The sequence below is a fragment of the Oryctolagus cuniculus genome, chromosome 14 (genome assembly GCF_051225735.1).
Source record: "Oryctolagus cuniculus isolate XC-2025 breed Fujian yellow rabbit chromosome 14, ASM5122573v1, whole genome shotgun sequence".
Classification (NCBI taxonomy): Eukaryota; Metazoa; Chordata; class Mammalia; order Lagomorpha; family Leporidae; genus Oryctolagus; species Oryctolagus cuniculus.
In genome coordinates, this window is record NC_142880.1 from 48,332,498 (window position 1) to 48,354,311 (window position 21,814).

General features: G+C 36.4%; 1 protein-coding gene across 4 annotated transcripts in view; it reads right to left on the reverse strand.

Annotated features, from left to right (window-relative positions):
- The window catches only part of CDH18 (cadherin 18), a 974,018-nt gene that overhangs the window by 275,943 nt on the left and 676,261 nt on the right, over nucleotides 1-21,814 (reverse strand). For all 4 annotated transcript variants that reach the window (XM_089313132.1, XM_017344660.4, XM_017344659.4 and 1 more), the window contains one exon: nucleotides 13,238-13,721. In XM_089313132.1, coding sequence (XP_089169258.1) covers nucleotides 13,238-13,465 — 228 coding nt within the window. In that variant the 5' untranslated portion in view covers nucleotides 13,466-13,721. The remainder of the gene's footprint in view (nucleotides 1-13,237; nucleotides 13,722-21,814) is intronic.

The following is a 21,814-nucleotide window of genomic DNA, read 5'->3' on the forward strand; positions in this document are numbered from 1 at the left end:
TAAGTAAATTCAAAATTGAAAGAGAGTGGTCTCGAAATATCCAGAATTCCCATGGATTTCAAATAGGTTGGATCATATTAATTTACCTTAGAGACATATTAGGCAAAATGATACAAAAGGCCAATTAAACTTTCCCATAGAGTTCAGGAATTATATTAAGCTCTATGCTAGGCATGTTTTCATATGTGTGCATTTATGTATAAGGTGCCTTTTATGGACATTTGGAGAACTGATGATATACCATGGACCAATTAGAAGACAGAATTCTGTCTGAATTATGGAAAATTTAGGAGGAAGTTTTGTATCTTCCCTATTGGACAATAGGATCACTCTAAAATTACTTACCTTAGGCCAACATCTTTTCTTATCTGGAGCTTCAAATTTTTACCAAATGATATAAAGATCAAAGGGAAGACAAAATGTTAATCATGAATGTGTATAAGGACACTGTTGCAATAGCAGTAGCACTCTAAGTGCCACAGGCTATGGTCTCCTGGGTATCAACTTAGTGGCATTTATTGTAGCTACCAACCCTTCCTTGGTTTCCAATTTATTTTGATACACTGGCCTTTCTTCTATTTGGGGAAGGTAGCCATATCCGTCTAGAAACTTATCCTTACACTTAAATTACTAGGAGTCACATTCTGTTACAGCCATGGTGATCTAAACCATGTCTTTGGGCACAAGAACTCATATATATTCTCACACTCTCACACATACAAATAAAGTAAATGATAACAATATAGACTACTTCAATCGAAGAGAAAAAGTCACGCTTGATATCTCCAATCGCCTTATCTTTTTAATATATATTACCTATTGGAGTTTATCTTGAAATACCTCTTACTCTATATACATATGAATTTATGTGAGTGTCCCAAGCCCTTACTTTTGCATATATTCTGCAATTGTGGCCCAGGTTTTCTTCCTGGTTACGGTAAACATGTGATGTCCAGTAATGTAGCCAATAGTTACAAGTAGCTATTTATATTTAAATACTGAAATGTAAACATCTAACTTCTCTGTTGAACTAGCCACATTTCAAATATTCAGTAGCTACATGTAGCTAGTGATTATCAGAACGAACAGGGCAGATAAAAACAATGGTCATGATTACGGAAAGTTACATAGAAGAGCAGTGATCTAAATCCATGATGATAATTCAATTTTAATCCCAAACATTTTACCGAGAAGCCTAAACAATCTATTTGGCAGAGGTTGTCTGTCATTAGTTCTAGGCATGGTTTGAAAATAGTCCAATAAGAATCATAAGTAGGACATATGATGGACGTATGATTTCAATAATTAAATGCTTAATATTTTAGCGTAAGTTAATCAATGAAGTTTTTTTTTAACCAAAAGATTCTAGTATCTAGAAATAGGAGTTTTTATAAGATCCTAAAGTTAGAACTGACAATCATTTGGACACTTCAAATTCCTCTATATCTAGCTTCAATCAAGGAAATTCTTTTTTATAAAAGACAAAAATGATGGATTTTTTTTAAAGCTTTGTTTAGTTGGCTTATTTTTATTTGAAAGATAGATCTTCCATCTGGTGGTTTACTCCCCAAATACCTAAAACAGCCAGGGCTGGGCCAGGCTGAAGCCAAGAGCAGGAATTCAGCCTGAGTTTCCCACCTAATGGCACCCACCCATACCCAATCACTCAGTCCATCACCTGACTCCCAGAGGCAGATCAGCTGGAAGCTAAAATATGGAATGGAGCCAAGATTGGAACTCACACACTCTGATATAGGCTGCAGGTGCCACGGATGACATCTTACTGTTATACCAAACACCCATCTTCTACATTTCCTAGGAATCTGCCTCAAATAATTTTGTAAGTCTGCAGACTTTCTAGAATTCAGATCACATCATTTGTGTCTCTGATTTTACACATGCCCAAAGGCTATTCTACTCTTCAGCTATGCAAACCAATAAATCCATTATTAAGTCATTTTCAGATGGTTTCCTTCAATAGCCTGCAGGAGACTATCATTCAATGTAACTATTGGATCAGTCACTGAAGCAGAGGCGATGAGTTCAGAATAAGCAGCATATTAAAGAATATGCAAGTTTTCACATGTCTGGATTATTTGCATTTTTAAAAATTTGAGTACTAGACAGATCAAATGAGTTCATTTTACCATCTGCTTGTTCACTCCCCAAATGCCCACAATTGCTGTGGCTGGGCCAAAGTCAAAGCCAGGGGTCAGGGATCCAGGTCTCTCACAAGAGTGGCAGAAACCCCATGACCTGAATCATCATGGTTGCCCACCAAGTCTACCTTAGTAGAAGGCTGGAGTCGGGAACCAGAGCCAGGAAACACACTCAGGATCTCCCATGTGTGATCAAGCCATCTTAAATCTTTTTTTTTTTTTTTTTTTAATTTGACAGAGTTAGATAGTGAGAGAGAGCGACAGAGAGAAAGGTCTCCCTTCCATTGGTTCACCCCTCAAATGGCCACTACAGCCAGTGCTGCGCCGATCAAAGCCAGGAGCCAGGTGCTTCCTCCTGGTCTCCTACGTGGGTGCAGGTGCCCAAGTACTTGGGCCATCTTCCACCACTCCCACCCCCTGGGCCACAGCAGAGAGCTGGACTGCAAAAGGAGCAGCTGGGACTAGAACCCGGTGCCCATATGGGATGCTGGCGCCACAGGCACAGGTGGAAGATTAACCAAGTGAGCCACGGCGCCGACCGTGGCATCTTAAATCTTAACAACTAAGCTAAATGTTTGCTTTCATGCTATGCATTACTAATGACAGTTTGGCAATGATTAAAAGTGCTAAAGATGATAAATATGCCTGATAAAAAAGTAAACAAACCAAAAACCACGTATTCACATTCATTTATTGCCTTCTTGAGTTACTATTAAATTCATTAGAATATGGCTCAGTTCTTGAACACCACTGAGGCTGGTCAAGACAAAATAATTTCTGAGGTATAAAATTTAGTAAGCTCCTAGGTAAACATACAAATATTATGTTCTCAGTCAAGCATCAGATTTTATTGTCCAATACTTCCCCCTTAAGACTCTATCTCTTTGTCTACACAAGATTCTACTCCCAGTCATTGTTTCCACTTCCTCTAAGGATTTTACTCGCATATTCATTTTGTAGCCTTGGTTTTCTCTTTCCCATGAGAACTTTGTTAACCAGAATTCCCTTCTCCACCAAGTATCTTTTGATGTTTCTTTCTTTTTATTCCTAAAAGATTCATTGATTTATTTGAAATTCAGAGTGACAGAGAAGTTAGATTTAGCAAGATCACAGATTCACACCATAGCACAGTCAAGGGTACCTACCCAACATTCCTTACTTTATCTGTTGCTGATATCTATTAGAATCATGTCCAGAGTGTTATCCTATGTTCATAATACATTACACGGTGTATAAATATATTATTCTTTGAATCATTATTAAAACACAAATTAACAAATTATGCTCTACTGTTCTTTTCTATATGTTAACTCCTTTGAAGAACTGAATATACATTTATTTTCTGAATGCTTCTTTCCTGCAATCCAGTCACTTGCAGAAAAGCAAGAATGATTGTTTAACAGTAAATGTGTCAATACAGTGATGTCACATGCATTGTATACTTTTTTTTTTCTTGACAGGCAGAGTGGACAGTGAGAGAGAGACAGAGAGAAAGGTCTTCCTTTTGCGGTTGGTTCACCCTCCAATGGCCGCCACGGCTTGCGCGCTGTGACCGGCGCACCGCGCCGATCCAAAGGCAGAAGCCAGGTGCTTCTCCTGGTCTCCCATGGGGTGAAGGGCCCAAACACTTGGGCCATCCTCCACTGCACTCCCTGGCCACAGCAGAGAGCTGGCCTGGAAGAGGGGCAACTGGGGCAGAATCCGGTGCCCCGACCGGGGCTAGAACCCAGTGTGCCGGCGCCGCTAGGTGGAGGATTAGCCTATTGAGCCGCGGTGCCGGCCCATACATTATATATTTAATGTTTTACTTTATAGAGAAATATCTCACAGTATATACTTCTCTAATCTCTATGAAAATAGTGATGAGAAGATGCTATTTAGAAACAGAACTCTAGAGGAAATGATTGGTTACATTTTATTCTGTGATTCTTTGTAACAAACATGTGTTCTGTAAGGCTAAAAACAAACAACCAATAAAAACAAAAATAACACTGCATATATTTGAAAGTCCAATGCACAGAGATTTAAAATTGCTTTGTTATATAAGTATCAGTGAAATTGAATATTCAAATGTTCTTGTATAGAAGTCAATAAAATATTGGAAAGATTTTGAGAATAATATGTTTAAAAATAATCATTCCTTACTGCAAATATATCTTGAAATACATTGTTCTATAATGAGTCTTAAAGAAATAAGGAGTTGGGAATAGATATTTCTACTTCATATTTTGAGAATATTTCATATCTACATCTGCATGAAAGTATTGCCACATGATGAATGAATACTACTATTCGTATCCAGAGGCAGTGTTAAAAAGATTATCCAATCTAAACTTTGCTTCTGTACAAAGATAAACCTGAGGCAAGGTATGATCATTAAATTGGCAGACAAGTCAATAAGAAATAGTGTATAAGGAGTAAAAGTTAGAATATGATGGAACTGAGCTAGAAATAATGAAAGATAATCCACTGGGGGAGAAGTATGAAAAGGAGGTCATAGTGACAGGGAGGTCACTGCCAACCAGCAGCTAGCTGAATTCTTCTCAGGGGAATTAAATACAGTACAGAACCTGGACACCAAGGGTTTGATTTTTATGTCTCCTGAAGATCAGAAAACAAGACTTTGAGTCTCTTCCAGGCATAGAATTAGAATAGAGATGACTGAAGCAAGCCAGCACACCTGCAAAAAGATCCATGAAAAGTAAACTAGATGATCTAACTACTTATCATCCTAAAAGGATGGCAAGGAAGCTTGTTCCTGATGAGAGTTCTTGACATAAATGAAATTTCCTGTGAGAAATTAAAAACCATACTTATAATACAGATGAAATTATTTATTTCAAAGTTGTTGTGGTTCAGTATCAATTTATGGACAATTGTCATTAGTGAAGAAATAAAAGTTGATGTTTATTCAGACTATGAACACATTTGCTGTCAACAGACCAAAAGATAAGTAGCTCTCCATGAATATTTCTCAAAACTCTAGTTTGGAGGGACAGAGTGAAAATCCCCTGTTCTCAGTCACTGGCTCTCATTCATTTTTTTTTTTTATTTGACAGATAGAGTTAGACAGTGAGAGAGAGAGAGAGACAGAGAGAAAGGTCTTCCTTCCATTGGTTCACCCCTCAAATGGCCGCTATGGCCAGAGCTACACCAATCTGAAGCCAGGAGCCAGGTGCTTCCTCCTGGCCTCCTACGCAGGTACAGGCGCCCAAGCACTTGGGCCATCCTCCACTGCCTTCCTGGGCCACAGCAGAGAGCTGGTCTGGAAGAGGAGCAAGTGGGACTAGAACCTGGCACCCATATGGGATGCCGGCACCGCAGGTGGAGGATTAACCAAATGAGCCACGGCGCCGGCCCCCACTGATTCCCATTAATCACACACTACTGAAGACCGGAGTATATAAAAACTTAAAAGTTGTACCAGAATCAAATCTCCATGACGGAGTAGAGACCCCTCCTATACACACATTGTGTGTGGATTTGTATGTGTATGTGTATGAAGCATACAAATTGGAAATTTCAATGAGATTGTTAAATAGGTAGCTTAAAATAAAGTAATAACAGAAGAAGTAAAACTCAAAATAAAATAACATGTGATGATGTGAAAAGAAAACATCCCAGAAATATAGAGATATGTTCAAGCCAATATTCATATTTAAATAAAAGAACACACAAAAAAATCAATTTGCATAGTAAATTAGTTAGCTAGAGATAGATCTGAAAGAAATTATGTTAAAAGGAAGATTCAGAATGAAACAACAAATGAAGAAACAACAAATTCAAGGAAATAATTTATATTTATACAAGGATGAAAATCCTAGTAGTTACACAAAAATTACTGATTCCAGACTATTAATGACTTCAATTCTATTTCAGCAAAATGCATATGCTGAAGTCTTAACCCTCAGTACCGCAAAATGTGATCTTTGGAGATAGAATCTTTAAACAGAATATCAAGTTAACAGAAAGTCACTTTAGAAAGGAGAAATTTGGGGTAATTTTGTTGCACAGCAGGTTAAGCCATGCTTGGGAAGCCCGTATTGCATATGGTTATGTGCATTTAGATCGGCTACTCCACAATTCTGAATCAGCTTCCCATCAATGTGCCTAGGAGGCAACAGATGATGCCCCAAGTATTTGTGTTCCTGACACCCATATGGGAGACGTGATGGAGCTCTTGGATGCTGGCTTCAGCCTGGCACAGCTCTGGCTGTTCAGGCATTTGGGACTGAAGCACTGGATGGAAAGTCTTCCTCTGTTACAGTTTCTCTCTCTGTTTCTCTCTCTCCCTCTCACCCCTCCCCACACTTTGTCATTCTGCCTTGCAAATAAAAGTAAATCTTAAAAAAAAAAAAAAAAGAAGAAGAAGAAGAAGAAGAAGAAAAAGAAGAGGCCTGCACCGTGGCTCACTTGGCTAATCCTCTGCCTGTGGCGCTGACACCCCGGGTTCTAGTCCCGGTTGGGGCGCTGGATTCTGTTCCGGTTGCTCCTCTTCCAGGCCAGCTCTCTGCTGTGGCCCGGGAGTGCAGTGGAGGATGGCCCAAGTCCATGGGCCCTGCACCTGCATGGGAGAGCAGAAGGAAGCACCTGGCTCCTGGCTTTGGATCGGAGCAGCGCGCTGGCCATAGCGTGCCTGCCGTAGCGGCCATTTGGGGTTGAACCAACGGAGGGAAGACCCTTTCTCTCTGTCTCTCTCTCTCTCACTGTCTAACTCTGCCTGTCAAAATAAATAAATAAATAAATAAATAAATAAATAAATAAATAAAGTAGAGGAGTTTGGACAGAGACTCACACAGGAAACATACTGTGTAAACAAGAAGATGGATACACAGGATATAAGGAAAAGAAACCAAGAAGAAGACATCATGAACAGATCTGTGATAACTGGGCTAAATCTAATCAAGATATGATGCTTAAATAATTATAATAACAATGACAAATATGGACAGTATTCTAGAAAACAAGGTAATAAACAAATACATCATGAAAAGGGGAAAGTAATTAATATTTTATGTATAAGGTCTTTGGATAACACAATCCATTTCCTTATTCAGAAAAATAAGTTCATTAATTTTTATTATTTTCATCTTCAATATATATAATAATATATAATTACAGTTGATAGCCTAAGGAAACTTTGTTAAACAGATTAGAATATGTTAGCCTACAACACATTAAGGAGGAGCACAGCTGGTGGTCTCTTACATCTTATTTGTTATTTTTATTTCTATTCTCTTAGTTCTCAAAACTGCGAAGTGAACAACACCCCTGCACAGATATGTTGGATTAAGCTTTGAGTTTCTTTTTTGTTAAAGAATAATAACTGGCCTGCTCAGCAAGTCATATATAATGTTCTGAGTGGAAATTATATGTATTTATGTGGCACAATGTCTAGCTAATCACACATAGTTACCATCTGAAAGACAGAAGTATATTTCTAGAAGCTTCATTTTACAGGCATGATTTTATATGTGTCTTCCTATATAAATTATATCAATTACATATGCTTTAATATTCCTAACATCATTCTATTAAAAGTCAACTCACTTTGCAATTACAACTCAAATATCTAGAATCTATTCTATTAGTAGACAGATAAAAGACACACACACACACAATATAGCTAATAGACAGTGGTTAAAAATAAGAACCCAAGTGTTAAAAATAAAAACTCAAAAAATTTTCCCATAGAGGTGAGCAAAGTATTAAGGGCTGAAAAAATACACTATTTCCATGTGACTTATTCTGAAGACCAATACTCTCAAGTCTCAGAAGAATCCAGATAAAATAAAAATACAGTTTCAGTCAACAAATACTAAGAACTACCATAGTAAAATCATTAATTTCTAATAAGTAAACATCTGGTAACTGTGAAATTTATTAATTACATATCTCTGACAAAGAACTATTATACTTATCATGAGAAGTATTGATAAAGAGAAGAAAAATTATAAATTGAAGAAGAGCCATAGAGGGTCAGTTAATAAAAAATAAATTAGAGCAGTGTTGTGATGCAGCAGCCTAGAGGTTCCTTAGGGTGCCTACATCTCACATCAAAGCCCCTGGATTTGAATCCCACCTCTACTTTCAATCCAATTTCCTGCTAATGAACTACCTAAGGGGCAACAAGTAATGGCTCAAGTATATAGGTCCCTGCTACCCTCGTGAGTTCTGGGTCCCTGGCTTTGTCCAAACACAGTCCCAGCTGTTGGTGTTTATTTAGTGAATCAGAAAATGGAAGATCTCTCTCTCTCTCTCCCCTCTTTGTTTCTCTTCCTTTCAATAAAAAAATGAATAAACCTTAAAAAACTCCCATAAATAGTAAAAAATGATCAATTTAATTCATAAGAGAAATGTAAATTAAAAAATACAAAGACACCATTTTTTCACCTATTAAATTTGCAAAATCCAAGTTTTACAGCTGCATCTATTGGCATCATGTGGAGAAGCAGTCACTTTTACACATCACTGGAAGAAGTGTAAAATAGTACAACACCTCTGGGGGGTGGATTGACATTCATCTTTCAGTCAAAACCCAACTTGTGAAAATCTCCCTGGGGTCAGCAGGTGGCAAGTGGGTTAAGCTATTGCTTGAAACATCAGCATCCCATATGGGTGCTGGATGGAGTCCTGGCTGCTCCACTTCTGATCCAGCTCCATAATAATATGCTTGGGAAAGCAGTGGAAGATGGCCCAAGTTCTTGGGTCACTGCACCCACATGGGAGACCCAGAAGAAGCTCCTGGCTTCAGCCTGGCCCAGCCCTGGCCATTGCAGCCATTTTGAGAGTGAACCAGCGGATGGAAAGTATATCTGTCTGTCTCTCTCTCTCTCTTTATGTAACTCTACCTTTAAAATAAGTAAATAGGTCTTTTAAAAAAAACTGCCTTACAGTCATAACTACCTGTATGGTAAATATAACCAGGGTATTTATTACATTATTGCATGTAGTGGCACAAAACAACATTAATGATACCAGAGTTAATAAATACTAATTAACTATGGAGGAAAGGGAAGTCCACAACTGAAGGGGATGAAGACTGAAAACACTCCTGTGGATACAAGCACCGATTAACTACAGAGATTTTTGTTTCAATAATTTGAAACAAAATACGCATCACAGCCATTAACATTGCTGGAAAATATTTCAGTTCAGGGCTCAAATCACATCCCTGGGAATTACCACATTTGATTATTACAAAAACACAGTGATTGGTAGTGCATGTATAAGAGTCTACAAAGATAAAATGGACTGAGAACCTCCTTACAATGCATCTCAGTATCCTGAATAAGGTAGTCATCTTATTAGGGGCTCACAAATGTTTTCTGTAAATGGTCAGTTTTGAATATTTTTTTCTTTTTTTAAATACCTTCATTTATTCAAAAGGCAGATTACAGAGAGGAAGAGGCAGAGGCAGAGGCAGAGACAGAGAATCTGCCATTCACTGGTTCACTTCCCAAATGGTTCCAACTGCCAAGGTTTAGGCCAGACAGAAGCCAGGAGCCTGGAGCTTCATTCAGGTCTCCCATGTGGGTTCAGGGGCCCAACCACTTGGGCCATACTAGGCTGCTCTCCCAGGCACATTAGCAGAAAGCTGGATCTGGAGCGTAGCAGCCCATACTCCATCTGATGCCCATATGGGATACAGTAGCTTAACCTGCTACACCTTAGTGCAGGCTCCAGTAATGGATATTTTTCAATTTTTCAAGTTATATGCTCTTGGTTGCAACTACTTAATTCTGTCATTGTAGCATGAAAGCAACCATAAATAATACATAAATGAATAAATGTGGTTCTGTTTCATTAAAACATTTTTTGTGGACACTGAAATTTGAATTTCATATAATTTCCAGGTTTTACAAAAACATTTTCTTTTGAATTTTTCACCAACAATTTAAAAATAAAAAATAAGAACAAAACCATCATTGGATCTGGACAATAAAATTTGGACTTGATACACAACTGTAGTTTAAATGACCCTTGATCTAAACTACAAACCAAAATTTATAGTATACTTTAATTAGCAATAAATGCCAACTATATTTCAAAGATTTACATGCAAACAAATGCAGAGAATTAAGATGCAGAGAATTAAGAGACTTGTCAATTGAAAGTTACAGAGTAAATAGAGCTGCTATAGTTCAAATCCATCTCATTTTGACACAAACCATTATTAGCTCATGAAGACAATGAAGGTATTCCAATGACAGGTATAATGTAGGACATGAATTGTTGGAAGTGTGTGATAGCTTAAATTTAATGATATAATGGAATTCATTCAGCATTGTTCAGCTTTTTTAAAAATGAAAAATAGACTAGTCTGTTATTTTTAAAATAATTTTTGGAAAAGTGGTAGCACATTGTTTTAAATTACAATGACTAATTACTACATAATGTGGTCTAGGAGGAAATGAATTATTTTTAACAAATGTGCCATTATGCTTGCCTTACCCTAAGTTTTCATGAGACATTTCCCTACACTAATTAGGGCATTTTATTTCTCATGGCCATTACATTTTTTAAAAGAAGCATGGATTACTTAGGAGAGACACAGAGAAAGAGAAACAGCATGTTTTAGCTCTCCACATTTTCATGTTGCCATCCAGAAGATTCAAGTAATCACAGGTCCAAAATATTTGGAAAAATAAAAGTAGAACTCAAATGAGCGTGGTACAGACTCTTTCTCATCATCATGGCCTAAAATACAAAGTAAATCCTATTATATAACATACTGTGTTAGACATTACATGTAATTTAGAGATGATCTGATCTATATGAGAATATGTGTAGAATATATTCAAATTTATACAATTTTACATAAGGTACCTGAGATCTACAGTGTTTAGTGCTTATGGAGGTTCCCCCAAGTAGAAATTAATTCCCTCATAATAAACTAAATAAATGAATGAGAAAAGACTATGAAAACTACCACAAGATATAGGACTAGTCTGTTTCAAAACAGTTAGTCATGAGCTCAAATTAAATGTCCAGTAACATAGTTTAAGGATGTGAAATATAGCTACAAATATACAAAATTATAATCAAGAACTCAAAGATAATTTGAACTAAACTTACCTAGTACACCTACAAAGTAGTATTAGTTTAATACTAGAACTGCATGTTAGCAATATTATTTTCTTTTTCTTGACAAATCCTGTGAGAAATTTTGGTTTGGAGAGACCTGAGGAGATTATTTTTGTGTCTTTGGAGATAGCCCTCCTCATGCCTCTGAAATTGTGAAGATTCTTTTATTCATGAGTACCATGAAAAATTCTATCTCATTATGAATTTATTAGTGTGAGATATACATTTTCTAAACACATTAAAATAATGACACAAGGAGGCATTATTTTAAGCATATTGGAATTGTTGACATTTGTAGTTTGTATTATAAAATGGTTACAGTTATATCTGTATGGTGGGTTCAGTTGTAGGCATGAGGAATTAAGTTAGAATCACCCATACATGCAGATTAGAATAAAGACTAAGAGTGAGGAGCCCCATGCCAGAAAGGAGTGTGTGAATCATTATATGTGTTAATTTGCCCATCAATACCACAAACAACAGGACATAAATCAGTTCCATAGACTCCCACTTGAACTCCATCACAAGCCTCCAAAAATCCTCACCTAAAAGGATTAGCAATATGCTCAATGACATGCGATCTTTGAAAGATGGCTTAGACTTGGTCTTTTCTGTTGACATTTTGTCATTTGACAAAAATCAGGGTGCCAAAGAGGATAAGTTATTTGACTTTTTCCCCTCTCTTTTTTCAGAAAATTAGGTTTCTGTTCTTTAGTTAAATTAAAATGACAATAAATATGCAGAATATTTTAATAGTAATGTATTTTTCCTCTCAATTTACTCCAAAAGGAGCATTTGTCTTTTTGCTTTTAACTATTTAATCCTTTTTAAAGGTTGAAAGATTACAGAAAAGAAGTTCATACAAAAATCATTTTCCAGGAATTCAACATATAATGCATTGAACAGGAACTTTGATTTCATTTCCGTATTCATATAAATATGATAGAATTATTTCAGTTCTCTAACTCCATAGTTTCTGTGTTATGTGGAAAAATGCAGCTGCAAGCCAATCACTGTTGTACAAGGAAGAGAACAGATGGCTTGTGAGCCTGCACTGCCTACACATAAGGGAAGCACCATGGCTTGGATAGAGTACTTTTTTTTTTTTTTTTTAGTACTAACAGTGCTAAAATGAGAATAAATAGTCATGGGGATAAGAGCCCCTGAGCCTGCCATCACGGAGGTTCTAATAATGTTCTTGCTGTTTTTCCCACAGGTATGGAACCCTCCCAAGAGTGGTTGCTTCCTGCCATCATCAATCAATCAGAAGACTTCCCACTCCCTGCACTGGGCTGCAGTACTGTTGACTGGTGCTCCAGCTCTCCCATGTTACTAAGCCCAGAGTTTCCTGAAAGTGCTGATAAGCAAAGTAATAATCTTCTTTGTATTTCTGAAAGACAGGAACTTTTTTGAAAATACTGCTTATTTTGTCAGTCGTTCTTTTGAAACTTTAACAATATCCTATACTTCAAGTGCCTATTTAAACCATATTGAAAATAACTCAATATTTTAATTGAACTTAGTTTTGGGATTTGGAAAATATCTTGTGTTTTAAAAGGCTGTGTCATGATAAGGTAAACATATTATAACTCATGATAGAGTATATTCTTTTCAGCTTCATGCCCACTAACTATAAAGATATGTTTCAATAAGTGACATGATAGACATTAAGATATTTTATAGTATTCAAAACAAAATTACTTAATCATGTGTTTAATTCAGTCCACTTTACATGGCAAGAAAAGAAGAGTAAAATACCAGTTAAAGAGCATTCAGTCCAGAATGCATGGACCAATGTTCAAAGCTAAGTGATGTGATCGGTAAAGGTCATTTTTATCATCATCATTTGGAGTTATCTAATATAAGGAATAGATTTGTATAACATAATTCACTACATGTTTCCTGTCTCTCCAAATCCTCATCTGATTCCACCCTTATCTCTCCCCACAATTTACCAAGAGAAAAATAAAAAAAACCAACACACAACATACCTTGCCAACATACTGTGGATCTGGTCCCATGTGTTCTTCTAAAACAAAGAACTGATTCCATACCCATCCCCTTTTGGGGCGATGGTGGACTTCGGTTTCACCTTCAATGTGTTTTGTTTGGTTTCTGGTCACCTTGATGGAGCTGTGGTGAGCAGTTCCATAACACCTCTGCACAAAACAGAGACACACTAGGACTGGACAGATGCAAGAAGTGCTCGTAATTCTCATTGTAAGATAACTTTCCAGTTCACAGTTTTCCCTCTTTTCCTTGTCAGCTACAAACGCTTAATGAGCATTCAAGAGAGAAGCTAGAACATCTTTTGGAAGGACAGTCCAAAGTAAATTGTCTAGCGTGTCCATGATTTCACCACCCTTCAGGGAAAGGTCAGACCATATTTACATCCTGAAATACTTGGAGAATCAAAGCTGTAGTTGTCTGATTCCAACCCTTCACAGTAGGTGAACATAGGCAACCATTTTCTACCTAAGGAAAAGAGAAAAAATGTATACATTACAAAACATGGTAATTTTTAACTATTTCATCTGAATGCAAATTACATCTTTTTTGCAGTGGGATGCAGGTAAGCCAAGAACATATGCAAATACAAATGTCACAGCATTTTTACATGAAGCTCTATATATGTAATACTCAACTGTATTTGAAATCTCACCTATAGATATAAAGATTGTCTTTTTGCTGTTAGATATAACATAAATTTGCTGCATGTACTACAGATTATTTACTGAGTAAATGTGACTCACTGAACTTCAACAAAATTCCTCTAAAGGTTGAAAAGTTGTCACAGAAGATCACAGCAATCAAATAGGTTCTTAAAACGTTTATAAGTAAACTAGAAGGAAACAAAAGAAGAGATCATGGAAAAATTAATATCTATAACCTGAACATGAAACTATGCTTGGGAACAGATTGTCAGTTATGCCTTAGCAAGACACCATTTGGGTGAATCACAGCTTTGCATGGGTTTTGACAGATTCTGCATACAGCACTCTATGACATGAATTTTATACAAAAGAAAGATTTTGAAGCTTGAGAATGATACCACTAGTTTGATTTCTAGTGCATAATTTTAGCCATTGTGTATAGAAAAGATCAAAAGAAAAAAAGATAAGTGGCAAAAAGTGAACAGCTATAATGTTTTGATTTTCAAAATAAATGATGAGGACTTGAAATTAAGCTTTGGAAAAATTGGACAGAAAAGTAAAACTTGAGTAACAGTTCTTAAGACAAGTGATGTGAATTTTGGAGAAATAAGAATAACTCCAAAATTATCACTTTATTCAAAACATATCAAAATTTTGGTATAATTTTCATGTATATATGTTTGAAGATATTTAGAAAAATTATATTGATTCAAGAATATGGTGATTCTATCTAGTAAAAACTATTAAATGAATCACTTTCTCATTGCAAGGAATTCAACCCTTTAAATTAGCACAGAAATGAAGCTTTGAATGAATTATAATAATTATGTGACAATATAATTAATGTTTAAAAAATATAGTCATAGCATAATTATTTTCTACAATTGAAAAAAGATGTTTATATAGAATTGAAGATGACAGTTACATGGTGTCCCAGATAGGGTATTTTTCTCTGTCAGTCCTCTTTCTATAGATTTATTATTAATAATGATTTATTCAACAGCAGTGCAAGAACTGTATGGAATTAGCTTGGAAATTTCATTTTAAAATATAAAATTTAAGTTCTGAAATACCTTATGAAGACGAACATATCTTTTTCATTGATTTGAATTAAAATGACTCAAGAACTATTCTAACATACAAAACAGAGCAACACTATTCTAGCTCCAACTCGATGAGAGCACTGGAAAGGCAGTCAGATAAATGTGAGTCTCTTTTTTTGACAAGTTGCTTAAAATTTGAATTTATGTCAAAATACAATTTCTTCAAGTAAAATTTTCTCATTTATTAAAACTGGTGGCTGGAATAATTGTTTGCAACATACTTTCCAATCTACCCAAACAATTATTGGGATGACTTTGTATCTTTTTGTATTTGCCAAGTTATTCTTAATTTTCAAGTCATGAATTTCAAACAAGAAAATTTTTATCTAAGTCCTCGTTGTTGGAAGCCAAGTTGACGAATATATAGAAGGTGTTGTTATCTTAATACTTTCACACAATTTGGTGAGATTTTCAAATGAAATTAACATCTTTGCCCTTTATACTAAGTTGTTTAACAAAGCATAATTCATGAGCAGAAGGTGAAGAAAATGGCTTTTTAAATGCATTACAAATATGTAAAATGAGTGTTTTCTTTACAGTGTTGATCTTCTGTGTCATTCCAAGAATGCATTAGTGCATGTTAAGTTATATACGCATTTTATGTTTATGACTCTTTTATGACAATTATGAACAGTGAAAAAGATGGCACTGTGGAATGAAAACTAAAATGCAAATATCACTACTGTGCTTTTGAAGACAGGTTCATTTAGAATGACAGAACAAAAGTTCAGACATGAGAACTCCTGGCACTACCTCAAACTTAGAAAGGATGGAAATGTAATAATAATGAATTAACCATAGCCTAAAATGAAGAAACATGTGGCAGATATTTCCCACTTTTTGACTAAGAAACATTCGAACATCCTTTGTTTCATGCAGTATTTCAGCAAGTGAAATTTGAAGACAAGCACCCAAACTCTTATTACTAAACACTTAAGGACCAAATAAGAGCACACTTGATCCTGCTCTTTACATCTTATGCCAATGACATATGCCTATAAGTTATATGTTCCACATCCTGAAGCAAATGGTGGGTGAATGTAGGAACAACTGAGAAATTCCTCATGATAGTGCTAATGTTTTGAAGACCCAGATACAGCCACGGTCAGTTCAACAGCTATGATAGTCCAATGGCAGTACATGAATTTAAGAGACCTTCTAGATACATAAATTCAATAGCCAGTATGCAGTGTTGTTTCTTACTATTTAACCTATTCTGGGGCTTGCACTGCTCAAATCTGATTCTTAAGCACCCTCATCAATTTTGATGGCTAAGCAATATTCTTCCAATAAACTTATTTAGCTGCTTTCCATAGCTAACATTGACTTCAAAGGTTTGAAAACATAGAATCCACTCTTATGAAAAACTATAACCAGGGGCTGGTGCTGCAGTATAGCAGGGAAAGCCACGCCTGCAGTGCCAGCATCCCATATGGGCACTGGTTCTAGTCCCGGCTGCTCCTCTTCCGATCTAACTCTCTGCTATGGCCTGGGAAAGCAGTAGAAGATGGTCCAAGTCCTTGGACTCCTGCACCTGTGTGGGAGACCAGAAGAAGCTCCTGGCCCCTGGCTTCAGATCTGCACAGCTCTGGCCAATACGGCCATCTGAGGAGTGAAGCAGTAGATGGAAGATATCTCTCTCTCTCCCTCCCTCCCTCTCCCTCTACCTCCCTCTCCCTGCTTCTCTAAAACTCTGCCTTTCAAATAAAATAAATCTTAAAAAAAAAGAAAAAAGTATAACTGTACTACTCACAAAAACATGGTTTCCAAACAAATAATCACATGAAGTAATATATAAGGGAGGGGCCAGTGCTGTGGCGTAGCGGGTTAAGGCCCTGGCCTGTTGCGCCAGCATCCAAAATGGGTGCCAGTTCTGGTCCCGGCTGCTCCTCTTCAGATCTAGCTCTCTGCTATGGCCTGGGAAAGCAGTAGAAGATGGCCCAAGTGCTTGGGCCCCTGCGCCCACATGGGAGACCTGGAGGAAGCTCCTGGCTCCTAGCTTCGGATTGGTGCGGCTCTGGCCGTTGTGGCCGTCCAGCAAATGGAAGACCTCTCTCTCTGTCTCTACCTCTCTCTGTAACTCTTTCAAATAAATAAAAGAAATATTTTAAAAATGTATAAGGGAGATTCTTGCCCACTGTTCAAGATTTAGTCTATGATCCAACCTTGCCCCCAGCGTCTGTTTGCTTCTATAGCTAATCCCTCTGCAGCAGTGGAAATAATTATACTGTACTGTAAATTAGGAGTTGTGACATCAAATGTTCAATTTGCAGAAAGCTATCACATTTGTATTGCTATTTTATTCTCTGAGTGTCATTTTGCCATTTATGAATAAAAAGTTTTCATTGATTTATCTTCAATCATGTTCATCTATTTTTTGAAATTATTTAATAGCTGTGTATCAATTCCAAATGATTTTTTATGATGTTACTCATATCATGAAAGTGAAATCATTAGCCATTGGTAGACCTTGGGAACAGTCATGCCTTCTGAGAGCTCTGAGGACACACTGTTCCTAAAAAAAGGTTTTTCACATTTACCCCAGAAGTTACTACTTGTCATTAAGACCTTTGAATTTTCAAGCCTAATTATTAGTTCTTTTAAGTTGTTTTTTCTCCAAGGGACAGAAACTACCTCTCTTAATTTCTTTGATTTTTAAAATGTTTAATTACTTATTTTAATTTGTTTGTCTCTGAAAGATAAAAGAAATAGCTAAACATAAATAAAAATTAACTTTTGCAAATTCATTTTTCTTTAGGAAATACATATTTAAGTTTCTTGGAGACACTGATGAAAACAGTACACGGGCATATACTGACATTCCTCCCTGGCAGTCCATTCAACTTTCTTTGCCTTTCAAAGGCTTAGCTGCTTAACTCCACTTAATTAAACCTATTCTCCAAGGCCTAGATTAAAGGTTGTTTTTCCATAAAGATTTTGCTATCTGGGGAGAAAATTCTCTTTGAGTCTTCTGTGTTTCTGCACATGATTTGAGCAAGAGGCTTTGCCAGCTTTGCTTCCTCCTATCTTTCCAAGGGTGCTTGTAAAGCCAGACACAGAGAGAATCTCCCTTGAGGGCAAGAGGCACATTTGTTTTCTGACTGGATTATGAAGATAATGTCTTTCTTCCAGGCAGAAGCTAGAAGTTTTGCTAACAGATCCCTTATATGAGCTGAATTCCAAAGATGAGGGTTCCTCAGCTATGATCTAGACATTTTGTGTGTGACATACACCGTGGCTGCTTCCTGTGACCCTATGGTATGGGGAGCAAGGAGAATTTATGCTGCCTGCTGTGCTGTGGGTATTAAAGTCTTTTGTCTCTTCCTCAGGAGTCTCACATCTGCCAACATCAATTAAACTGTGGCTATATCGTGAGTTAGATTACAATAAGGTAAAGCCTCAAACTTTTCACTTGAAAGTCTGGGCATCATAATTCAACGTAACTGCTTGCTTCTCTAAATCACCATAGCATTTGTCTAATCTTTTCTTGGTGTTACAGACCAGTATTCTAATTATTTCTGGGGATGCTTTTTCATTTTTCCTTTGTATCAGATTTCATCTTCAGTTTTCACAGCATGTCTCACACATTTTCTAAGACCTGGATGGGCTCCTGAAGCACATTTTATAGTGCAGCCAAGTAGTAAACATTTGCTGAATGAAGGAATAAATAAATGAGAAATTGACAAGTTAATTCTAGGTTTGTATCGCAATATTGGTGTTAAAATATCAAGTTTCAATCTAGAGTATTTAAGAGTGTGTTACAGAAGAGCTTTTTAAAATTTGCTTTGATTTAGTTAGCATTTTACTATACCTGTCACTATCAAAAAAAAGTATAAGTACTACATAATAGAGTTCTTCCATCAATAAAATGTACCTTTCATTAAGTTCCTTTTTTATGCAGAGGAAATTAAAGACTTTATTCAAACATTCACACAAATGTACATTAGTAGTCTAGCAGCAAATTTTATAGAATTATTTCCAGTTGTCATGGAGCTGATTTTAATCTTCATTATACTTAGTAGATATTATTCAAAGAAATTAGAAAATAAATTTTATAAATGATACTAAAAGGAATGCTTCTGTGTGTTCCATTGTTTCATGTATATTATATAGAATGTTTCAAACATATTATACATTGTTAATATATATCAAAGCATTGAACAGATATTCTAAATTTCTTTGTGTCACCTAAAAATACAAATTTCCACTTAGCTCGGTACTCTTTTGCTTTATTAATGTCATGAAAAATTTGTGTTTGTGTGTTTCACATGATGGGATTTCACGAATCAAATCTTAATATGGTTACTTATTTTGATTTAGAATATCACAACGTGTTAAGTAGAACGGAGATTACGAGTGGCTTAATTCTATCTGATTTCCATCTCTGAACACTCTGAATAACTTGCCAAGCTTAAGTCTCCATATCTGACCTCCACAGAATAAAGACTACATATCCTAGCCTCACTTGTAGCTATATATGACAAGATTACTAAGCTTTAGCAAATAGCATATTAAGATAATTTCCCCAGATGTCTGTTAATGTGTGCTTGGCCTATTTTTTCCCCTTCCTCCATCATGCCATTTGGATCCTAAACACCATATCTGCAGCTTGTGCACTGTGAGAATGAGCATCATAGGCTACAGATGGAGGAACCAAGCACTTTTGTCCCAAGAAATATTTTAGAGCAGCACAGTCTCATGAGTCCAAGAATGCCTTTCTTTGAATTCACAGGTAGGAGAGAAAGCACTTCTGTCTTTTTAAAGCCATATTTTGGTTTTGGTACAGCTGAATTTAACCTTAATTCAATAATCACTGAGCTGAAACAGTGTATTCTCCGTGGTAATAGATCTGCAGAGGCATTTCAGATATAAGAAAAGGGAAAGAAAGGAAAGGGAAATCTGGTTAAAATCCTAAGATGATGATGACATTCTGCTTAGTCCCTGATTCCTAATTTTGATGACAGTATGCCCTGATACTTTTTCACAAACATTAAAATATGTGAGGCTTTTTTTCAACCTTTCTTTTTGCACTGATGTTAAATACCATATGTTATGCTATACGTATGAATGTGCAGCACAATGCATGATGCAATGCAAGAGGAAGGGCAAATGCATTTCCTAAGATATCCTTCAATGCCTCTCTCTCTTTGAAACCTATGCTTAAGCTCCATAGAACCTCCTCATGCCCCTCCTTGAAATTCCTCAATGTCACCTTAGGAACAGAATCCAAAATCCTTCATATAAAATCCAGTGCCTTTCAATATCTGGCACTGTTCTTTTTCTCCTTTTACCTTCTCCTGTCAAGGTTTCCCCAGGAAATACCAAGACCCACTCATATCTTATTACACTGTCTCCTTGCTCTTATTAGACTGCATGAACTTTGTATAATTTGTTCTAATTGACAATCCCACTTCTCTGATGGACCTAAAAATATCCTTTGAGTGAATCTTCAGAGACCAATTTGTTCCCAAAGATCAAGTTCTCTCTATTGTCACATCAGCCACATCATATTGTATTGAGTTATTTACTTGTGTCTTCCAGATTGTACAGATTGTATTGGTACTTTTGATTCCAGATTGTAACTCTGCCACAATTTAACTTTATCTGTTCGGTCTGAATTATTAGCATAATCTGGAGCACTCAGCCAAGACTCAGTTGAATGAACAAATAAAGCCAGCTTTGGGATTGTGGATTCTAAGTATTACAGTATTGTCACTGGACCTCAGACAATTTTTTTCATATATAAAATGGGTTAAAATAAGCTCTATAAGAATTAGTAAGAGCTGTGGCAGGATTAAGAGTACCTGACTAGGCTCAGTGCTATGGCATAGTAGGTTAAGCCTCAGCCTGCATTCCCATCATCCCATATGGGTTCCAGTTCATGTCCTGGCTACTCCACTTCCTATCCAGCTCTGTGCTTATGGCCTAGGAAAGCACTGAAAGATGTCTCAAATGCTTGGGCCCCTGCACACATGTGGGTCCTAGAAGAAACTCCTGTGTCCTGACTTCCAATGGGCACAGCTCCAGCCATTGCAACCATTTGGGGAGTAAGCCAGTGGATCTAAGACCCCTCTTTCTGTCTCTCCATCTTTCTAACTATGCCTCTCAAATAAATAATCTTAATTAAAAAAAAGAGTACCTGACTGACTCAATCAAATAACCATAACTGCAGAGACAATAAAAGCAAAATAACCTTTAAGAGTAAGTATATGCTACTGTTTATAAGAAATACTGTTATTGACATCTGTCAATTTTTGTGTTTTAGGACTTATTCATAAATTGACTATAAGAAAAATTTTTTTAGGTTTCATTGATTTATTTTCAGTAGTAAATTTAATAAACATATTCAGGCTATTAAAAACAAAAATATCATAGAAATTGCTGCAGTCTTCTTTGATTAACATCATCCATCCGGATTCTTTTTTTTTTTTTTTTGCTTTCAAACTTTTATTTAATGAATATAAATTTCCAAAGTAAAGCTTATGGATTACAATGGCTTCCCCCCCATAACATCCCTCCCACCCGCAACCCTCCCCTTTCCCACTCCCTCTCCCCTTCCATTCACATCAAGATTCATTTTCAATTCTCTTTATATACAGAAGATCAGTTTAGCATACATTAAGTAAAGATTTCAACAGTTTGCTCCCACACAGAAATATAAAGTGAAAAATACTGTTTGAGTACTAGTTATAGCATTAAATCTCAATGTACAGCACACTAAGGACAACGATCCTACATGAGGAGTAAGTGAACAGTGACTCCTGTTGTTGACTTAACAAATTGACACTCTTGTTTATGGCCTCAGTAATCA